We start from the raw sequence: 17,564 nt of genomic DNA, 5'->3' as shown, positions 1-17,564 counted from the left end.
GAGGAAGGAGAGCAAACAGTGTACCTGGGATTGAAGCAGACGGTGCCACGGATGCCACAGGCATTGGTGGTACAGAAACGCCACCAAATGAGCTGTAGCTCACACCGTTGGAAGCCCCAACACTGGCAGGAGGTTGGATGCCGGAGCCAGCACCCCCAGGCGAGCTCTGTTCTGGGAGACTGGGGGAGTTTTCCCAAGCTTTGCGGGCTGATTCCATCTGCAAGGGCAGAGAGAACAAGACTGAGAACAACCCAAGACATTTCAGGTGCAAAGCGGGTGCATAGCCACTGAACCCCACAGCCCTTCTGAAAACAAGAAAGAAAATGTTCCCCAGGGAGCCATAGCCAGAGTTTGCAACTAGGAAAAGAATGGGGGGGGGTCTTGTTCATGAGATGTGAAAGCTTCGTGAAACAGCAGGTGCTCTGCATTCAGAAGATCCTGCGTTGTTTCTGACTCAGATCCACTGAAATGAATGGGCCTAAGATAGTAACTTCTCTCAGTTCCAACAGGTCTACTCAGGAGTAAGATTAACACTATTACTACGATTGATCCGGGGTATGGCTTAGGAAGACCATGCTTAAGATCCAATAGCTGCCACCAGTCAGTGTAGACCAGTGATGGTCAAACTTGGCCCTCTGGCTGTTTTTGGACTACAACTCCCAACATCCCTAGGCTAACAGGACCAGTGGTCAGTGATGATGGAAATTGTAGTCCCAAAACAGCTGGAGGGCCAAGTTTAGCCATCACTGGTGTAGACAATGCTGAGGTAGACGGACCAATGGTCTAACTCAACATAAGGCAGCTTCCTGGGCTGAAGCCCACACCACCTCCCTTACAGTAATACTGCAAGTCCCTTTCTTGAATTCCAACTTTCATTAAAATACACACACCTTTCCTTATAGATCAAAGGAAAAGTAGGTAAGAGCCCTGATGGATCAGAGCCAAGACCCATTATGTCTAGCATCCAGATCCCACAATGACCAATCAGATGCCTCAGAGGAGCTCACAAGCACAACTGTACTTGCCCCACTGGTCTTTCCCCTGCAACTGGTATTCAGAAGAAGAAGAAGCAGCTGCATGTGGAGGAGCAGAGACACGAACCTGGTTCCCCAGATTACGAGACTACCGCTCTTAACCACTACACCACACTGGCTCTCAGAAGCTGACCTCACCTCCAATACTGGACGAACTACACTGCCACTTTGACTACTGACAGCCTAATTCTTCTTCATAAACTTCTCTCCCCCACCCCTGTTTTAAACCCATCTAAAGTGGGGAACCATCACTAGATCTCTCAAGGGATGTGAAATCCATAGTTTAACTACGTGCTCCCGAGGTCCGTAGGCTTAGAAAAAAATCCTCCGCCCTTGCTGGATGTGAAAGGCTGTTGTTTCTTTCTAAGCTGCCCCTGAGGCAAGTACCCTTAACTGCCCCACTCCCGTTAAACCCAATGTTTACTTTAAGAGTGAGGTCAGTCGTGGGGAAAGACATGGGATTCAGGCCGATGCACCGTGGAAGGTGGTGGTCTCTTCGGAGCACAGGGAGGGTTTGTGTGAGCCCAGCCTGCAGAGACACAAACACAAAGACAACAGGGTTTGTTTTTATTCTGGAGAAACTGCATACCAATCTTCTTATTTAAGAAAGAAGTCAGGGCTGACAAAAGCTTCATTAGAGATATAAAATACAATCAGCATAAAGAAACAAAACAAAAAAATCCCATGAGACTCTAATTAAAAAAAATAAGACTTGAGCTCTACAATCACTAAAGGACTGGAGAGAATAATTAAGAGGTTCAGTTAGTGCCAAAGGATTGCAAAATAGATGCTGGGAGGGCCTCTTTGGGGATGATGTTCCAAAAGGAGGATACTGTAGTTCAAAAAGACTCCTCCTTCGTCATCATCCACCTCCAATGGCAGCAGGAGGAGGATCAGAAGAAGGGCATCAGCAGATGATCTTCCCAGCTGGGCAGGTCGATAGGCAGACTGGAAGCCAATAGGAAGGAATGCAAAGGCAGGTCTACTTACATTGCTGGCCAGGGCGTCCTGAAGCTTTGTGACTGAGTTAGCTGTGGTACTGGAGGCCGGTCCAGGGGGTAGGCTGAAGTCCGAATCCTGCAAAGAGGCAATTTCTACATAACCCTGTACTCAACTTTTTAGTGCAGAACTTACAGTCCTTTTATGGTTGCTGAACTCCCATCAGGTTCCCAGGCAGCATGGCCAAGGATCAGGGGATAATTGGAAATGTAGTCCAGGGACATCTGGAATGCTGTGATTCCCCAGCCCAATCTAGATGCAAAACCCCCAAGGTGAGGCTATGTGAAGGACAGGGAAGGAATGACACAGGGGGCAGCTGGCTTGATACTTTAATGGTCAGGATTAACAGGGGACAGGGTTAGCCCCCTAACCTAGCAGAGCCTCCAGTGCCTCCTTTAACTTTTCCCCATAGAAATGAAGGGTTGAAAGAAGTAGGGAAATTAGCTCCTATCACTGGGAAAGGGGTGGGGGAGTGAGAATGAGATTTGGGCCCGTATTGAAACTTAGGCCCCACCTGCAATATACATTTAAAGCACTGGGATACCACTTAAGCTGTCATGGCTTCCCCCAGAGAATCCTGGGATGTGTAGTCTGTTGAGTGTTGTTAGGAGATGCCTTATTCACCTTACAGATACGGTCTGCCTGAGACCTGTTGCCACTGTAGGCAAAATGCCCTAATGCCTCCCCCTGAATTCTGGGTCCCCACTCTGCTCCCGCTACTACCGTAAGTAGCCCCATCACCAGAATTGTATCTTTACCTCTGGCGACACCCACACTGCTGCCACAATGCAGCAGCAGCAGTGAGGATATAGAGGGGGCAGTGGTTAGGGCATTGTTGTTGTGTTAGTGGCACAGGAAGCCCCAGAGCAGCTGCGTAGGCAGCGGCGCAACAATGGGGGATGGATCCACTGCTTGAGGCAAATGGTTTCACCTCATCTCATGCACAAACTACCCCTACTCACAGAGTTCCCTGGAAAGAGGATTTGACTATTAAACCACCCTGGGAATGGCAGCTCTGTGGTGGGAATAGGGCATCCTAACAATTCTGGTCACCCTTAACAAGCTACACCTCTGGTGGAAGCCATGACTGTTTAAAGTGGCATCATACTGCTTTAAATGCATGTCATGACTGTGGCCTAAGAGAGCACACACACACACCTGCCCAAAAAGATGCTAACACCCAAGAAGGTTGGTAGGGATGAAGGCAGTCCTTCAGTTATTTGGGGCCTAAGCCCACAAAACCATAACAGGCGGAAAAAGAAGCAGCAAAAGCAATCCTTACTTTAGGGTTTACTCCAAATTCAATGGGAGGCACAGGAAGGACCGAATCCACGTGGATCTCCACCCCATTGACTGGGGGGACGCTGCCTTCAAGGCGTTCCGCTCCTTCAGAGCCTTTCCGGTTTTTCAGGGAGCGCTCATTGCCAATTGGGCCCGGCTTGTGGTCCTTACTCTGACCCAGGCTTTGCTCTGAATCCTAAGCAGGGAAACAAGAGAGGCTCTGATTTAAAGGGAGTAAGGAAGTTCAGCTCCCAGCATCTCCAGGTCAGGCTCAGAATGTCCCCTGCCTTAAACCCAGGAGAGCCGCTGCCAACCAATGTTGACAACACTGAGCTAGAAGACTTCCAGCCCTATCGAGCCCGGTTTCCAGAACGTGCCTGACAAAACCAGACCACCCTTGACTTCCAGCAGCTGGATCCAGATGCTAGACAGCACATCTGGTGCCAGTGGCAGTTAAGCTAGGTTACCTTTTTATCTGACTGCTTTGGCGCTTGCTCTTTCTGGCAGTCACTTTTGGGGTCCACCAGGCCACCTCCACTCATCTCTTCAGGCTTGAGAGTGCCATATGGAGAGCTGCGCTGGGAAGAAGTGGCGGAGGATTCCCGCGACTCAGCGCTCAGGTCAATGCCACTATCCCCCTGGCTGCCTTTAAATCCCTGCTGCGCAAAGCGTGGAAAGTGTTAAAACCCCTCCCAGCAATACCGCTACAAGTCCTAAGAAACGTGAGGCCACCGCCAAAATTAATGCCTCTTTGTCAAAGTCGTCACCATATCCACAGTGTACAACAGCAGTTGCTCTTCATGCTCAATTCCTGACCACACCAGCTCAGCCTCTATTACACTAGGCATTCCCACCTGCTTACACACCTACATTTCATTGGATGGCAGGACTGGACACCCGCCCTCCCTTCCACTCTTTACAGAGGAGAGGCTTGGGTGCACTTACCTCGGTGGAGCTGGATTCGTTACTGGTAAAGGCATTGACAGGTTTGCTCCAGGAATCCGTGCCAGGTGACTGAACGGAGAGTGCTGTGGCAAGAGCAGATAAATGGGAGTTAAGATGCTTGAGAGAGGCCTCCCAGGCTGCTTCTCATGTTACATAAGTCGCCTTTTCCCAAACATGCATGTTGGGGAAGCAGAATAAAACTGAAATAGTAAGGGGAAATGCTATCCTCTGGCTTTTAATTGTATGGCACGGATGGGCTTCAGCAGTTTGGATTTGGTTTTACCTGATACCTTTTGTGCATGGGAACGTAAGAAGCTGGCTTATATCGATTCAGACTGTTGGTCCATCTGGTTCAGTGCTGCCTACACTGACTACGAGCATCTCTGCAGGATTTCAAGCAGGGCTTTCTTTCATCCCTACCTGGAGATGCCATGGGAGACAGAACCTGGGACCTTCTGCGTGGAAAGCAGATGCTCTACCACTGAGCTATGGCCCTACCTCCATCTTATGTTTTGAGGAGTTTTCTTTTGAGTTCCGTTCATAGATGAAGGGGTGGCTGCATTCCCTTAGCAGTAATCTGCCAGGCGCTGGGTATACTAGTGTTTGGCAGGCTCACAGCCAAAAGTGAGAACCACCCCTTTCTGTCTCTTTCTACCATCCCCATTTCTCTCTCCCTACCCTGCTCCATTTCAGAGATTGCCTGGGATCTGATGCATTTCCAGAAAATCTAGAGAGGGTAGTGTTGTTTACAGAGTTTGCTGGAAATGGAGTAACTCACAAGTGCCTCCAGACAGGGTTGGTGAATCTCAGGTCTGGGGCCAAATGCAGCCTTCTCTATCTGGCCCAGAGGGAGGGTGTGCGTGCGTGCGTGCGTGCGTGTGTGAGAGAGAGAGAGAGAGAGAGAGAGAGCGTGTGCATGTGTACAAACTGGCCTACTGTACAAAAGCAAATTTTGCATTCACTGCTCCACCCACACCTTTGCATCTGACCATGCCAACTACTGGCATATCCAGGAAGAGAATGTGGCCCCCACCCCACCCTGACCCAGACACACCTGACTCACCTGGACTGTTGGTCTCCCAGATCTCTGTGCCCAGGCTGTTTCCCGAAACCGAAACATCTCCTTGCTCAAGGCACATGCTGCTCTGTTTCTTGGCAAAGCGAGGTGGGATACGAGACTGAAGGACGCGGCCCTTGGCTGGAGCCTGTGGGAAAAACGAGGGAAGCCCAAGGGCATCAGGACTCCTGGGAAACACTGGAAGGCTTTGACCCAGAGACAGAATCTCAAGGAAACATTGTTTTTTGTCTGGCCAAAGTGTGAACCTCTTTCTTCCAACTCAAGGGGGTGGTGAAGAGAGGCAGTTGTGCAGAGACCCTAATCTGCAACAGCATCATCATGGGGCAGGAAGCAAGAAAAAGTGGTGGGCTAGATCTGTTAGAACACTGGCAAGTAGTGGCATCAGAGAACTCAAATCTGCAGCACAATCTTCAGGCAAGACAGGAGCCCGGCACAGATTTGGCAACAACACCCACTGTAAAAGTGGCAGCAGGACCTTGGAAGGGCTGCATGGAACACCCCGGAGGACCACACACAGTTGTCCCTTTTTTCCTATAAAGTCTCCAGGTTGGGATGGGGATTTGCCTGGGAAAGAACAGGATCAGCTTTGTCCAGCTTTTGCTCCAAGATTGGTGGTGGCGGCAAAGTTGTCCTTGCCTGTCATTTCTGATGGTTTAGAAAATGAGTTGCCAATGAAGTGCCCAAAGGACCCAGAGTGCCTACCAGTAAGTACCTCCTATGGCACCTGAGAAAGGTCTCAGTAACTACTCCCTCAAATGTCCGCAGTGTACAACCAGAGGCTGTTTGCTCTTCCTCCTCAGTTCCTCTCTGCACCAGTGCAGCCTCTCATGAACTGGGAAACCCCGTCCTCTCTTTAATATGCCCTCATTTCATTGTATGGCAGGATTAGACACATTGTTCCAGACACTTTGTTCCTAGTGCCCATGGAACTCTCTCACAATTCCAAATGTGCCTACTGGCCCCCAAAAGAGTTTGGTTTACAACAGATGAAGGGAACCTTTGGCCCTCCAGATGTTGCTGAGCTGCACTTCCCATCACCCTTGGCCACTGGCCACACTTGCTGGAGCTGATGAGAGCTGTAGTTCTGCAAAATGCCTGGAAGGCAAAAGTTGTTCCCACACACCCCTGGTTTAGAATGTAAAATGCCAGGATATGAAACCCAAACCTTGGTTTGTTAAGACAGCTGCCTTTACATGTGGCATGTGTGGGTGTGCTAAAAATGTATACCTAGGTCCAGGGGGCACTCCTGCCCCCAGGTGCTCACCTGAGCTGCTTGCTCTTTTTTCCGTCGCTCCTCCTCCAGCAACCTCCGCTGCTTCTTTGTCAGGACTTCGATGAAGCCTTCGCTCCCAATTGGTCCGACTTCCGTCTCTTCAGCAGGGCCGGAAAGCCGTCCGTCCATGATACCATCTGAGAGTCAGTTTAAAGACAACTTCAGCTTATTTCCAACTTTGCTCTGGTTCTCACTAGACTAAGAACTTGACATTGGGGCTGTGGTTTCATCCAAAACCTTCAATGCTCAAAACCTTTAAGGTTCAAAGCGCAGCAGGTATACGGCAAGGCAGACCAAGCTCTGCTGTTGTTCTAACCATCAACATCCACCCCCCAAAGGGCTCCTGCTCTAAAGTGGCAAGCAATAAGTATATTTAGACTGGGCAAGCAAATGGACACTCCTCCAAGAGGGCTGGGTCTGAGCTGTTTTTGCTGGTGCTCATGCCTTTGTGTCCAGACAGGAGGCAGTGCTGGCTTGAAGCCCAAAGCATCTTCAGGTGCTTCCCCAGCAGACAGACTTGCTGGCAAGAGTGACTGGAAGGCTGCGGTGACAAAGGGGACAAGATAGAAGCACCAGGAAGCATCTGGGTGGGACCTCATTCTGATATCCTCTCCGGGTCCAGATGTGGCCCAACCCAGCTCACTTGGTCCCATCCCAGGATCATTGGACACCAATTCTTTGAACTCCTCCTACCACTCATCCTGGTCTGGACAGCCATTCCAGGATGTCTCTCTTTAGAAGAAGCTTCACAACCTGCCTTTAAGCTGCAGGAGCCAAGATGGCTTGCAATATAAGATGAAAACACATTGCCACAAAAACCACAATACCACACATTTTTTTGGGGGGGGGGGGGACCAAAGCAGCAGCAAACCAATTGCAGCAGCAGGGTTAATGTTAAAACAATCCCAAACCCTTGCACAACTACATACAGTGGTACCTCTAGTTGCGAACGGGATCCGTTCCGGAGCCCCATTCGCAACATGAGCAGAACGCAACCCACGTCTATGCGTCGCCACTTCTGCGCATGCGTGTAATGTCATTTTGAGCATCTGCGCATGCGGCAAAACCCGGAAGTAACACTTTCCGGTACTTCCAGGTCGCCGCGGGACACAATCTGAAAAGATTTAACCTGAAGCAAACTTAACAAGAGGTATGACTGTATCGACCATTCATTTAAGGGCTACATGACAGCAAGCCAAACAAACTTCCTGAGGAAGGGCACACCTACAGAAAAGGCCCTGTGCCATGACTCACCCAACCATTTCTAGGCATGGAGAGATAATTCATTTGGTCCACATCTTGAAGTGAACTGATCTAATGCACTGGTCCTGGATTTATATCCTCCAGACAGGAACAGAGCTGTCTATCAGATTATGCACTTCTCTGAATCTTTGACAAATCAGAAACCACTGCATCTTCTCTCCATAGACACCTTCAGGTGGTTTGGAACAATCACCTGAAGATGTGTCCAAATGCACAGAATGCAGACAAACGATTCCCCAAACTGTGTATCAAAAGCTCATCCTCTATTGCAGCAGTTCTCAACCTGTGGGTCCCCAGATGTTGTTGGACTACAACACCCATCATCCCTGAGCTCTGGCCTTGTTAGCTAGGGATGATGGGAGTTGTAGTCCAACAACATCTGCGGACCCACAGGTTGAGAAAGGCTGCTCTATTGGATTAAGTGAACAGGACTTACTTCCGTAGCTCAGCTCAAACTGAGAAATGGCCTCTCCCTTCTCTCCCATCTGCTGGGTTCCAGACTTGGGCTCCCTCTCTGGATTCTTTCCCAGCCCTTCGGTGCTGTTCAGGTTAGCATGGGAGCCGTAAACGGAATGGCTGCTCTCAGGACTGCTGGGGTCAAGCCCCCCACTGTCGTCGGGAGATCTAGAAGAGAAAGCGAAAGAGCACCGGCTTCAGGGAATGTTTCATGCAAGGATGGGAAAACCTCTTGCCTGGGGGCCTGAATGCGACCCTCCAGGCCTCTCTTTCTGGCTCTTGGAACTTGCCAAGCCACACCCCCTCATGCCGGGCCTCACTGATCCTGCTTCACATCCTAAGTATTTTTTTAGCCTGGCTGGACTGTGTCCTTGTCTGGATGGAGGATAGGTAAGAGAAGTGTGTGCACAAGTATGTGCAGAAAACAGAAAGGTAAAAGCTTTTTTCTTGGTTGCTCTGTTTGTGCCTCAGGCTCCACCCATCACTGGCATGTGGCCCTCGGAAGATTACTCAACAGGGAATGTGGCTCTTGGGCTGCAAAAGATGACTGGCAGTGACTCTTTGGTTTGAGACAGGGGGCATTCCCAGTCCTACCTGGAGATTATGCCGGAGACTGAACCTGGGATCTTCTACATGCAAAGCAGGTGCTCTACCACTGAGCCATGGCTTTTGCCCACAATGTGACAAGCAAAGAAGTTGAATTTAAGTGCAGTGCAGCAATCCGGGCACATCCTTACATGCAAAGTCAGCTTATGCTACACAAGCCCACCACTGCCACCATTATAGGTACCATGTAATATCCATTCTCCATTTGTAAGAAATAAATATTCTACTGTGGCAGCACCTACACACTGGAACTCCCTGCTTATAGATAGCAAGCAGGCGCCTTCACTGTACTCTTTTGGGCACCTGCTAAAAACATTATAATTTAGACAATCCAATCCAGATGTTTAGAAACCTGGAGTGGGCTTTAATCTGTTTTGAGCCTATCATAGAATCATAGAGTTGGAAGAGACCACAAGGGCCATCAAGTCCCCCTGCCAAGCAGGAAACACCATCGGAGCACTCCTGACATATGGTTGTCAAGCCTCTGCTTAAAGACCTCCAAAGAAGGAGACTCCACCACACTCCTTGGCAGCAAATTCCACTGTCGAACAGCAATTACTGTCAGGAAGTTCTTCCTAATGTTTAGGTGGAATCTTCTTTCTTGTAGTTTGGATCCATTGCTCCGTGTCCGCTTCTCTGGAGCAGCAGAAAACAACCTTTCTCCCTCCTCTATGTGACATCCTTTTATATATTTGAACATGGCTATCATATCACCCCTTAACCTCCTCTTCTCCAGGCTAAACATGCCCAGCTCCCTTAGCCGTTCCTCATAAGGCATCGTTTCCAGGCCTTTGACCATTTTGGTTGCCCTCCTCTGGACACGTTCCAGTTTGTCAGTGTCCTTCTTGAACTGTGGTGCCCAGAACTGGACACAGTACTCCAGGTGAGGTCTGACCAGAGCAGAATACAGTGGCACTATTACTTCCCTTGATCTAGATGCTATACTCCTATTGATGCAGCCCAGAATAGGCTCAATAGTCTCAAACTATTATTAATTCTCTTATTGATAAATTTATAGTTTTGTCTTTTTCGTGAACCACTTTGAGTGTGTTTTTTCTACAACTGGGTGGTGTACAGTAAACTTATACAATAGCAGCTTTGTGCAGGTGGAGGAATAATAATTGAACAGGTAGGGGGAAACCCACCATTCCCGCTCTCCATTTATTTATTTCCCCACCCAGTGTGTTTTCCTCACTTCTCAAACTTTGGAAAGGCAGTGCAAGAGTTCTGGCGACATCCCTTGTGCCACCTTCCCAAAGCCCAGCATGTCACTTCCCAGGGTGTATAAGGTCACAGGAGCTCCCAAAGCCCTCATGCGACTTTCCCAGTCTCTGCTAAGCAGTCCTGCCTTGTGGGGATGGGGAAGGGGCAGTTCTGGGGAGCGCAATTTTGGCTTTGCACAAGGGACTCTCAGAACTGAACCGTCCAGTAAGTGGAAGGCCCACCGCATCAATTTTACAAAACGAATAAAGCAAAATCTTTGTTTATTAAGCAGAAGATCTGATTGCACAACTACAGCCATTACTTTGGGAGTGGGAGGACATTAAAGCTGTGAGGCTTACCTTTTTGTTTTTATCTGTGCCCCATTCATCTGCTGGCTTTCGTAGCAGGAGGCTGCTCCATTCCCACCAGCTTTCACAGCTTTCTCCCCAAACCCAGTCGAATCAGCTTTCCGGCTCTGCCGATCCACTAAGGGTCTCTGGCTGGAGAAACTTCTCTTGGCCAGCTCCCTCTTCTCCCCCATGCCGCTGCTGGAGAGATTGCCGTCCAGCTGGGCTTCGCCCTCTGAGATGGCACTGCCACCGCGCCTCTCCCGCCTCTCGCTGAAGTCGCTGCTCTCAGAGGCCGTCTCCCACTCCTCATTGGCATGGTCAGAGGAGTTCTGGTAGGGCAGCTCGGGAGACCTCCTGGTAGCGGCACCACCCCGATCCATCATGGTCAGCTTGGCTCTCCCTGGCCACTGGCAAGCTAGGAGGTTGGTTCCGCTGTCTTCCGGGTTCCAGTGCCCCATGGACTCGCGCTCCTGCCTCAAGCGCCTGAACCGGGGAGGCTTGTCCTGACGAGGTGGGCGCCGGCGGCGGAAAGGACGATTCTCAGCATTCTCGGGATCACCCCCGTAATCCTCCTGGAAGTAGTGCCTCTTGTCTAATGGATCCTCCTCATTGGCTCGCCGGGTGAAGGAATCTGGTTGCTTATATGAGTCTTGGCTATAGTCCCTCTCAGACAGGCGCCTGGCCCCAAAGGTGTCCAAAGGCGTGCCGTGGCCGTACTCCTGCCACGTGTTCCCCCCGTTCCGGCCCTGCCACTGGGAAGGCTCCTTGGAAGCAAAGCCTCTTCGCCCATACCCGGAATTGCTAAGTCTCGGGGGTAGCGAGCGCCCGAAAGCTCGTGGGGCCTTCGCTCTGGCATCTAGGGTGCCTTGGTCATCCGAATAGATCTTGTTGGACCGCCAGGAGTCGCGGAAGTCTCCCTTCTTGAGGTCGCTCTCCTCCCTTTCCGCAAGGGAGCCCTCATTGCTGTTTTCAGAGCCCCGCTGGCGGCGGCGCTTGGGCAGCTCCTCGTACTCTGAACCTTCGCTGTGGGTCTCACTGGCAATCCTGCGCCTGAGCTTCCCTCGTGGGAACTCTTCTGGCTGGTTGAATTCCCTCAGGGGCCGCCCTCTGCTGCTTCGCTGAGCACTGCAGACGCCAGTGCTGTTGCTGCTGTAGGCACCCCGGCTACTGATGTTGCCACTGCCACAGCCCACAGCATTGCCACGGCCTCGGAAGGTGAACTCCCGGAAGCCACGACCACGTCCCTGTCCCCTTCCGCCAAAGGCTTGTTCCTCATCAATAAATATCCAGTTGTTTCTTTTGGTGGGGGGCAAGTCGCTGGACTCCCTCGACTGAGGCTTGGCCTCCCAGACTTTCCCGTTTTTCTCCTCCTCCTCCTCTTCCTCCTCTTCCTGCTCTTCACCCTCCTCCTCCTTCTCCTCCTCGCATGGTTTCTCGGCTTCTTGGACCACTGTCCGAGAGGGGTACTTCTCGTCCAGCAAGTGGAAGCGGGCAGACTGGAGCAAGGCAGCAGAATCATGGTCATCCTCCTCCTCCTCCTCCTGCGCCTTGTGAACCGGGGCCTTCTCCTTTGGTGGGGGAGGGGCGGACTCTTCCCCATCCGCTTTCACCTTTTCCAGCTCTTTCTCCTTCTCTTCGACTTTGAGAGCCTTCAGGACTGGCTTCTTAATCGGGCCAGATCTTCGAGCCCTCCCCGTCTGCTCCTGGTGCTGCTGCTGCTGTTGTTGCTGCTGCTGCTGCTGTTGCTGCTGGCTGCTGGCATTTCGGCTCTCAGAAGCCCACCCTGGCTTGGCAGTTGCCTGCTTGCTGGCAGGTCCGTCTTTCTTCCATGCCTCAGCGCCAAAGGACTGCTCATCTCGGCAGGCCTCTTCATTTGCAGAAGCTGTCCCATCCGAGGATTTCTGATAGTGGCCGGTATCCCAGCCGTTGTACTCTGGCTTCTTATCACTGTGGGCCAAGCCGGCTTCCAAGGAGGAGCTCCTCAGGTTGGTGTGGTGAGGGTCGGCAGTGCTAACGGAAGGGGCACACTCTTGATGTGGGAAGAGACGGTCTTGGCTCAGCCTTTGGGAGGAGCCGACGCAGCTGTCAAAATTGGCCTGGGGCTTCTTGTCGAAGATGTTTAAGTAATCTTCTCTGGACTCCTCAAACAGGTCACGTGCAGGGTTGATGCTGGTGCTCTGCGATGAGTAGGAGCTGTTGTTCCTGAAAAAGGAAAACGTCGCCCACAAAAAATAAATCAGTCAACAACTTGCGATGGCTTTAAAAGACAATTAGACAGGTTCATGGAGGATATGGCTATCAGTGGCTACTAGCCACGACGGCTATGTACCACCTCCCCTGCTGGAGAGGATACACCATTTCCCCTGGAATCACTAGTGGGCTCAGGTCCTGCTGGTGGGCTTCCCATGAGAGCACCTGGTTGGCCAGCTGTGAGAAGGATGTTGGACTAGGTGGGCCTTTCATCTGATGCAGCAGGGCTTTCCTTAGATTCTTAGCCTTCCAATATTCATATTCCTCCTCCATCTCTCTCTCTCTGCATCCAAGATGCAGCGGTGGCCACTAACTTGGATGGTTTTAAAAGAGGCTCCGACAAGCTCATAAAAGAGAAGGCAATCAATGGCTACTAGCCATGAGGGCTATGTTCTGCCTCCAAGTATCAGTTGGAGCATCTGGTTAGCCACTGTAAGAACAGGATGCTGGCTTTTGCTAGAGTTCTGTTTCAGCAAAAGCAAAGTGCTGTGGACTTGCATCCGCAGTTGGTCCAGATTTAATATTGGAAAGCTCCCCAGACCATTACCTGCCACTCTCACTCACTGCAATGAACGCTTATGATTTCAGGGGGTTGGGCCAGATGACACTTGGAGTCCCCATTCCAACTCTACAATTCTATCATTAATATGCTGTAATTTTAGCTTTTCTTCTTGCCCTCTAGGCACTGGGCACTTTGCAAAAGTGGAGTGCCCAGTTACTGGCAGAGCGCATAGCGCAAGGGAGTGCTGCAGCATAGGCAGGTGGTGGAGGACTCAAATCCAGAGGCAATTTAGCGAAAGAGCTTATTTTTTTAATTAAAAAACATGTTTTTTATTATTGTGGAAATCCGGATCATCCAGGATTCAAAAATATAAATGTCCCTACAGACTCCTTCTCATAATTTCTCAATGCTGGATAAAAATGTTTCCCTTTCCTCAGGCAGTTTGAAAAGTCTGGAATGTCATTGCTTTGGGAAGGTTGCGGCCTGATCCAAGCAAGGTGGTTTACAACAGGAGCACTGCCACCGTGCCAATGACTTACAAACAATCCCAGGTTCAGTCCCCAGCATGCTAATCAGTGCAGACAGTACTGAGTTAGGTGGACCAATGGATCTGACTCGGGATAAGGGAGTATTCTAGGTTTTAGGGGAAGGGCTGTAACTCAGTGGCGGAAATTTACATGCAAAAGTTCAATGGCATCTCCAAGCAGGGCTAGGAGAGGTCTGCAACCCAGAAGAACAGCTGCATGGTCAATTCAAACAATACCAAGCCAGGGGCCTGAGTGTCCTCATGATGAGAGCACCTGGGCAGGTTTCCCCCTCACCTGGCGTGCAGTCCTTCGCTGGCCATGCCTTCGGTCTGTTTCGGGCGGGAAATGGGGCAGCCTTTGCTCTGAGAGGAAGTGTAGCTCTCCTGACCCCACACTGGTGGAGGGGTCTCCCCAGACACAGCCTTCCTCTCCTGCTGAATGGAGGACTGGCTGTTCTGCTCCTTCGACAGGCAGCTGCTATTGGTCAGAGAATCCTGCTGGACTGCCGGCTTCATGGCCCCTGTTTTGGGACAGAGGGAGAGATAAGGAGAGGAGGCAATGGGAAGCTTGGGAGCCCAAACTGGGTTCTGAGGTAGAGGCACCCAGGAGGCCCCAGCTTCTGTTTGAAGGGCTTGGAGAGACAGATGCAAATTCCTCCCCCAAATGTCTGAGAGTGACTGTTGGTCAGTGAGCTACGTGCATGAATGGTCTGACAGTCTAAGGTAGAATCCTGTGCTCATCTCACCCCTGATGTAATCCCCAGTCCCGAGGTGCCCTCTAACTCTTTCCCTGGGGAAGGTATGAAGGCTAGTAACCTTTGAATAATTAACTGCAATTTGGAAAACAAATGAACAAATCAAACCAAAAACTATTAGAGCAGTGACAGCCACTAGTTTGGATGGCTTTAAAAGAAGATTAGACAAATATCTGAAAGATAAGGCTATTGATGGCTACTAGCCACGATGGCTACCTGCTACAACCAGTGTCAGAAGCAGTGTGCCCCTGAATACTGGGAACTGCTGGGAATTACAGGTTGCTCTCCCATTCCCGCTTGTGGGCTTCCCTTTGGGGCCTCTGGTTGGCCACTGTGAGAACACGATGCCAGACTAGATGTGTCTTTGGGATGATCTCTGGAAATGTTTTTATTTGTTTCCATATACTTTGTGGAACATACATTAGAGATCTAGAAACTTCCTGGGTTCTGTTCTATTGGACCCTGTGTTTTACAAAACATTAAACATTTCTCAATGACCCTTACCTCTAAGTCTTTAGTGGGGAACTGGATTTAGCTGGAAGGCTTAAACCTTATCTCTCCTCCCCCCCCCCCCCGCACAATATCCGGCAGGGTCCGGTTTGACATGTGGGTGGGGCTGCCTACCTGTCAATCACCTGACCCTTACAATGACATCAGTGGACCAGTCTTTGCTCACATGGATTATCAGCTCATCACCATGGCTTACAAAGAGATACAGAAAACGGGGTGTACAGAGAGCAAGAGGAAAATGAAAGCAGGCAATCAGCTCTAAACCATGGTTTGCCTCTTTGAAAGCTAAACCATGGTTGCATTCTAACTCCTGGTTAGCACAAACTATGATTTGATGGAATTTAACTAAGCACTGGTGTTTTCTTCCTTTTAAGAAAACATTACCTGAAGGATGAAGGGCTGAGGGGTAGAAATCCACCGGGGGGTGCCCCTGGACCATGCGAGGGTCCATGTAGGAAGGCATCATCATCCAACGGGGGTCGAAGCCCAGCATCTGTGGATGTGGTGGATAGAAGGTCCGCTGAGGGTGGGAGGAGGGAGGATAGACCTGGGACTGCGGCCAACTCTGCATTTTGTACAGCTGGTCCTTAAGAGGGAGGGGGGAAAAACTAAATGAGCATGGAGTGCAGGTGCCTGCATAGCCCCTGAATAGAAACCACGTTGTTGGACTCCCTATTCCCATAATTCTATGCCTCTGGGTTAAATCAGGTTCAACCCCCAATGACATCTCCAGTTGGTGGAAATTCTCCTTGCCTGAAATCCTGCAGAGGCACTGCCAGTCAGTGTTGACAATACTGACCTAGATGGACCAATGGTCTGGCTCTATGAGGACTGAAATCTTACTCTTATTTTTAGGCGATGGTCAGGGCTTTGCATGCAGAAGGTGCCAGAGTAGTTTAATAATCCACCCATACTTCCAAGCACTTTAAACCTTCACGGCTTCCCTCAAGGAACTGTAGTTTGTTGTTAGAACTTATTCCAGAGCTACAGTTCCCAGAGTGGTTTAACAATAAGTCCCTCTTCCCAGGGAACTCTGGGAGTGGTAGTTCTGTGAGGAGGAGCAGGGGTGCTCCTAACAACTCTCAGCACCATTAAACTACAGTTCCCGGCATTCTCTGGGTGAAGCCGTAACTCTTAAGGGTTGTGAGAGTTGTTAGGATAACCCTACTCCCTTCTGGGAGAGGAACAGGGAGGTGGTCTCCTAACAACTGTCAGCACCCCTTAGCCAGCCACAGGATTATTTGGGGGAGGCCATGACTGGTGAAGAGGTACCACAATGCTTAAAATATACAGTGCGGCTGTGGCCAACATAACATGAAAGAGAGTTCTCCATGGCGCATAGACACACCCCTCCAAGATGAACAGCGTGTTTGGCGCAGTGGAGGTCCTTACATGCTGTTGCTGCTGCCGTTGGAACCGTGGGGGAAGCAGTTTCGGGTACTTGCTGAATTCCTGTGCGGGGGACACGGCTTCTCGGAGCTCCTCCTCACTGCTGCTTCGGTGTGCTGCCGACGTGGCCAGAGTTTCCTCCTCCAGGTAAGCAGGAGGGGAAGAGGTTTCCTGGGTATGAAACTCAGGGTTTGCTGAGGAGAGAGAGACAAAAGTCTTCTTAAGAAAGATGCTCCAGGCGAAGCACCTCTCGGTTGGCCCAAATGCCCTCCCCTCGCCCCCAAAAGCAGGGCATCTGTTTTGCACACAGAGGGCCCTTGGTTCAATTCCTGGCATCTCTTGGTAGGGCTGGGGAACATTCTCTTTCTCAAACCCTGGAGAGCTGATGCCAACCAGTGTAGGTAATACTAAGCCAGAGGGACCCATGGTCTGCTTCAGTGTATGATAGTTCCTATGGCCTCCAATGAATCCAGCCAGTGCAGCCCTACCTCTCCGGACAGCATGGCTGTTCTCCGGCGGGCTGGCCATCTCCAAGGTGGCGGGCCTGGACTCTTCGTTCTCCACGTGCTTGTGGCCATCTCCAGCTTTCTGTGCCAGCTTGCACTTCTGATCCAGCTCCTTCAGCTTGGCAGCACAAGCGGCCAGACGCTCTTCCCGCGCTCGCCGCTCCTCCTCCTCCCGCCGCCTCCGGGCCCGCTCAACGGCCTCGGACATCTCAGAGTGGACAAACTTCTGCCGCAGGGGGAGCTTCTCCTCCTTGTCCTCAGAAGACTGCTGCCGGAGGCCCCCCAGTGAAGGTTTCTAGCACAGGAGGTGGGGGGGGGGTGAAGAGTAAGAAGGTCCTTACAGTGGTGAACCACAGTTCAAAGGCACTCGCACCAAGGAGAGGGAAAATATGTACCAACATCTCCACACCAAGCAGGAGAAATCTGCAAAGATGGGAAATGTGCTCCCTTTTCTTATGTTTATTTGTCCAGCTATCTACCACGTTTTTGTACCTCCCTACATACATAAAAATGAAAGGCTGTGTCCCACAACCCCCACTGGAGAATCTGTAGTGCCTGAATTTGCACGAAGTCAGGGTGAGATAGGGGAGCAAAAGAAAAGACAAGCTGCATAGCATGGCAGGGAGGGAGGGAATGCG

At 50.8% G+C, this 17,564-nt stretch overlaps 1 protein-coding gene across 21 annotated transcripts in view; it reads right to left on the bottom strand.

Moving 5' to 3' along the window:
* PRRC2B (proline rich coiled-coil 2B) overlaps nucleotides 1-17,564 on the bottom strand; it is a gene marked incomplete at its 3' end in the record, with an annotated part of 64,340 nt that overhangs the window by 16,851 nt on the left and 29,925 nt on the right. For 13 of the 21 annotated variants that reach the window (XM_083721282.1, XM_083721281.1, XM_083721289.1 and 10 more), the window contains exons 12-25: nucleotides 16,909-17,221; nucleotides 16,424-16,614; nucleotides 15,416-15,617; nucleotides 14,062-14,287; nucleotides 10,498-12,690; nucleotides 8,310-8,497; nucleotides 6,602-6,747; nucleotides 5,323-5,464; nucleotides 4,260-4,342; nucleotides 3,782-3,973; nucleotides 3,316-3,510; nucleotides 2,025-2,111; nucleotides 1,459-1,563; nucleotides 25-217 (exon numbers count right to left, since the gene is read on the bottom strand). In XM_083721282.1, the coding sequence (XP_083577408.1) occupies nucleotides 25-217; nucleotides 1,459-1,563; nucleotides 2,025-2,111; nucleotides 3,316-3,510; nucleotides 3,782-3,973; nucleotides 4,260-4,342; nucleotides 5,323-5,464; nucleotides 6,602-6,747; nucleotides 8,310-8,497; nucleotides 10,498-12,690; nucleotides 14,062-14,287; nucleotides 15,416-15,617; nucleotides 16,424-16,614; nucleotides 16,909-17,221 (4,456 nt within the window). Of the gene's footprint in view, nucleotides 1-24; nucleotides 1,048-1,147; nucleotides 1,564-2,024; nucleotides 2,112-3,315; nucleotides 3,511-3,781; nucleotides 3,974-4,259; nucleotides 4,343-5,322; nucleotides 5,465-6,601; nucleotides 6,748-8,309; nucleotides 8,498-10,497; nucleotides 12,691-14,061; nucleotides 14,288-15,415; nucleotides 15,618-16,423; nucleotides 16,615-16,908; nucleotides 17,222-17,564 lie in introns of those variants that run through there. The other 8 variants (XR_014559986.1, XM_083721283.1, XM_083721277.1 and 5 more) reach the window with 3 other exon arrangements.

The sequence above is a fragment of the Podarcis gaigeae genome (assembly GCF_964106915.1).
Source record: "Podarcis gaigeae genome assembly, chromosome: Z".
Taxonomy (NCBI): Eukaryota; Metazoa; Chordata; class Lepidosauria; order Squamata; family Lacertidae; genus Podarcis; species Podarcis gaigeae.
Note: the sequence above shows the minus strand (reverse complement) of the source record. Positions and strands in the feature narration are given on the sequence as shown.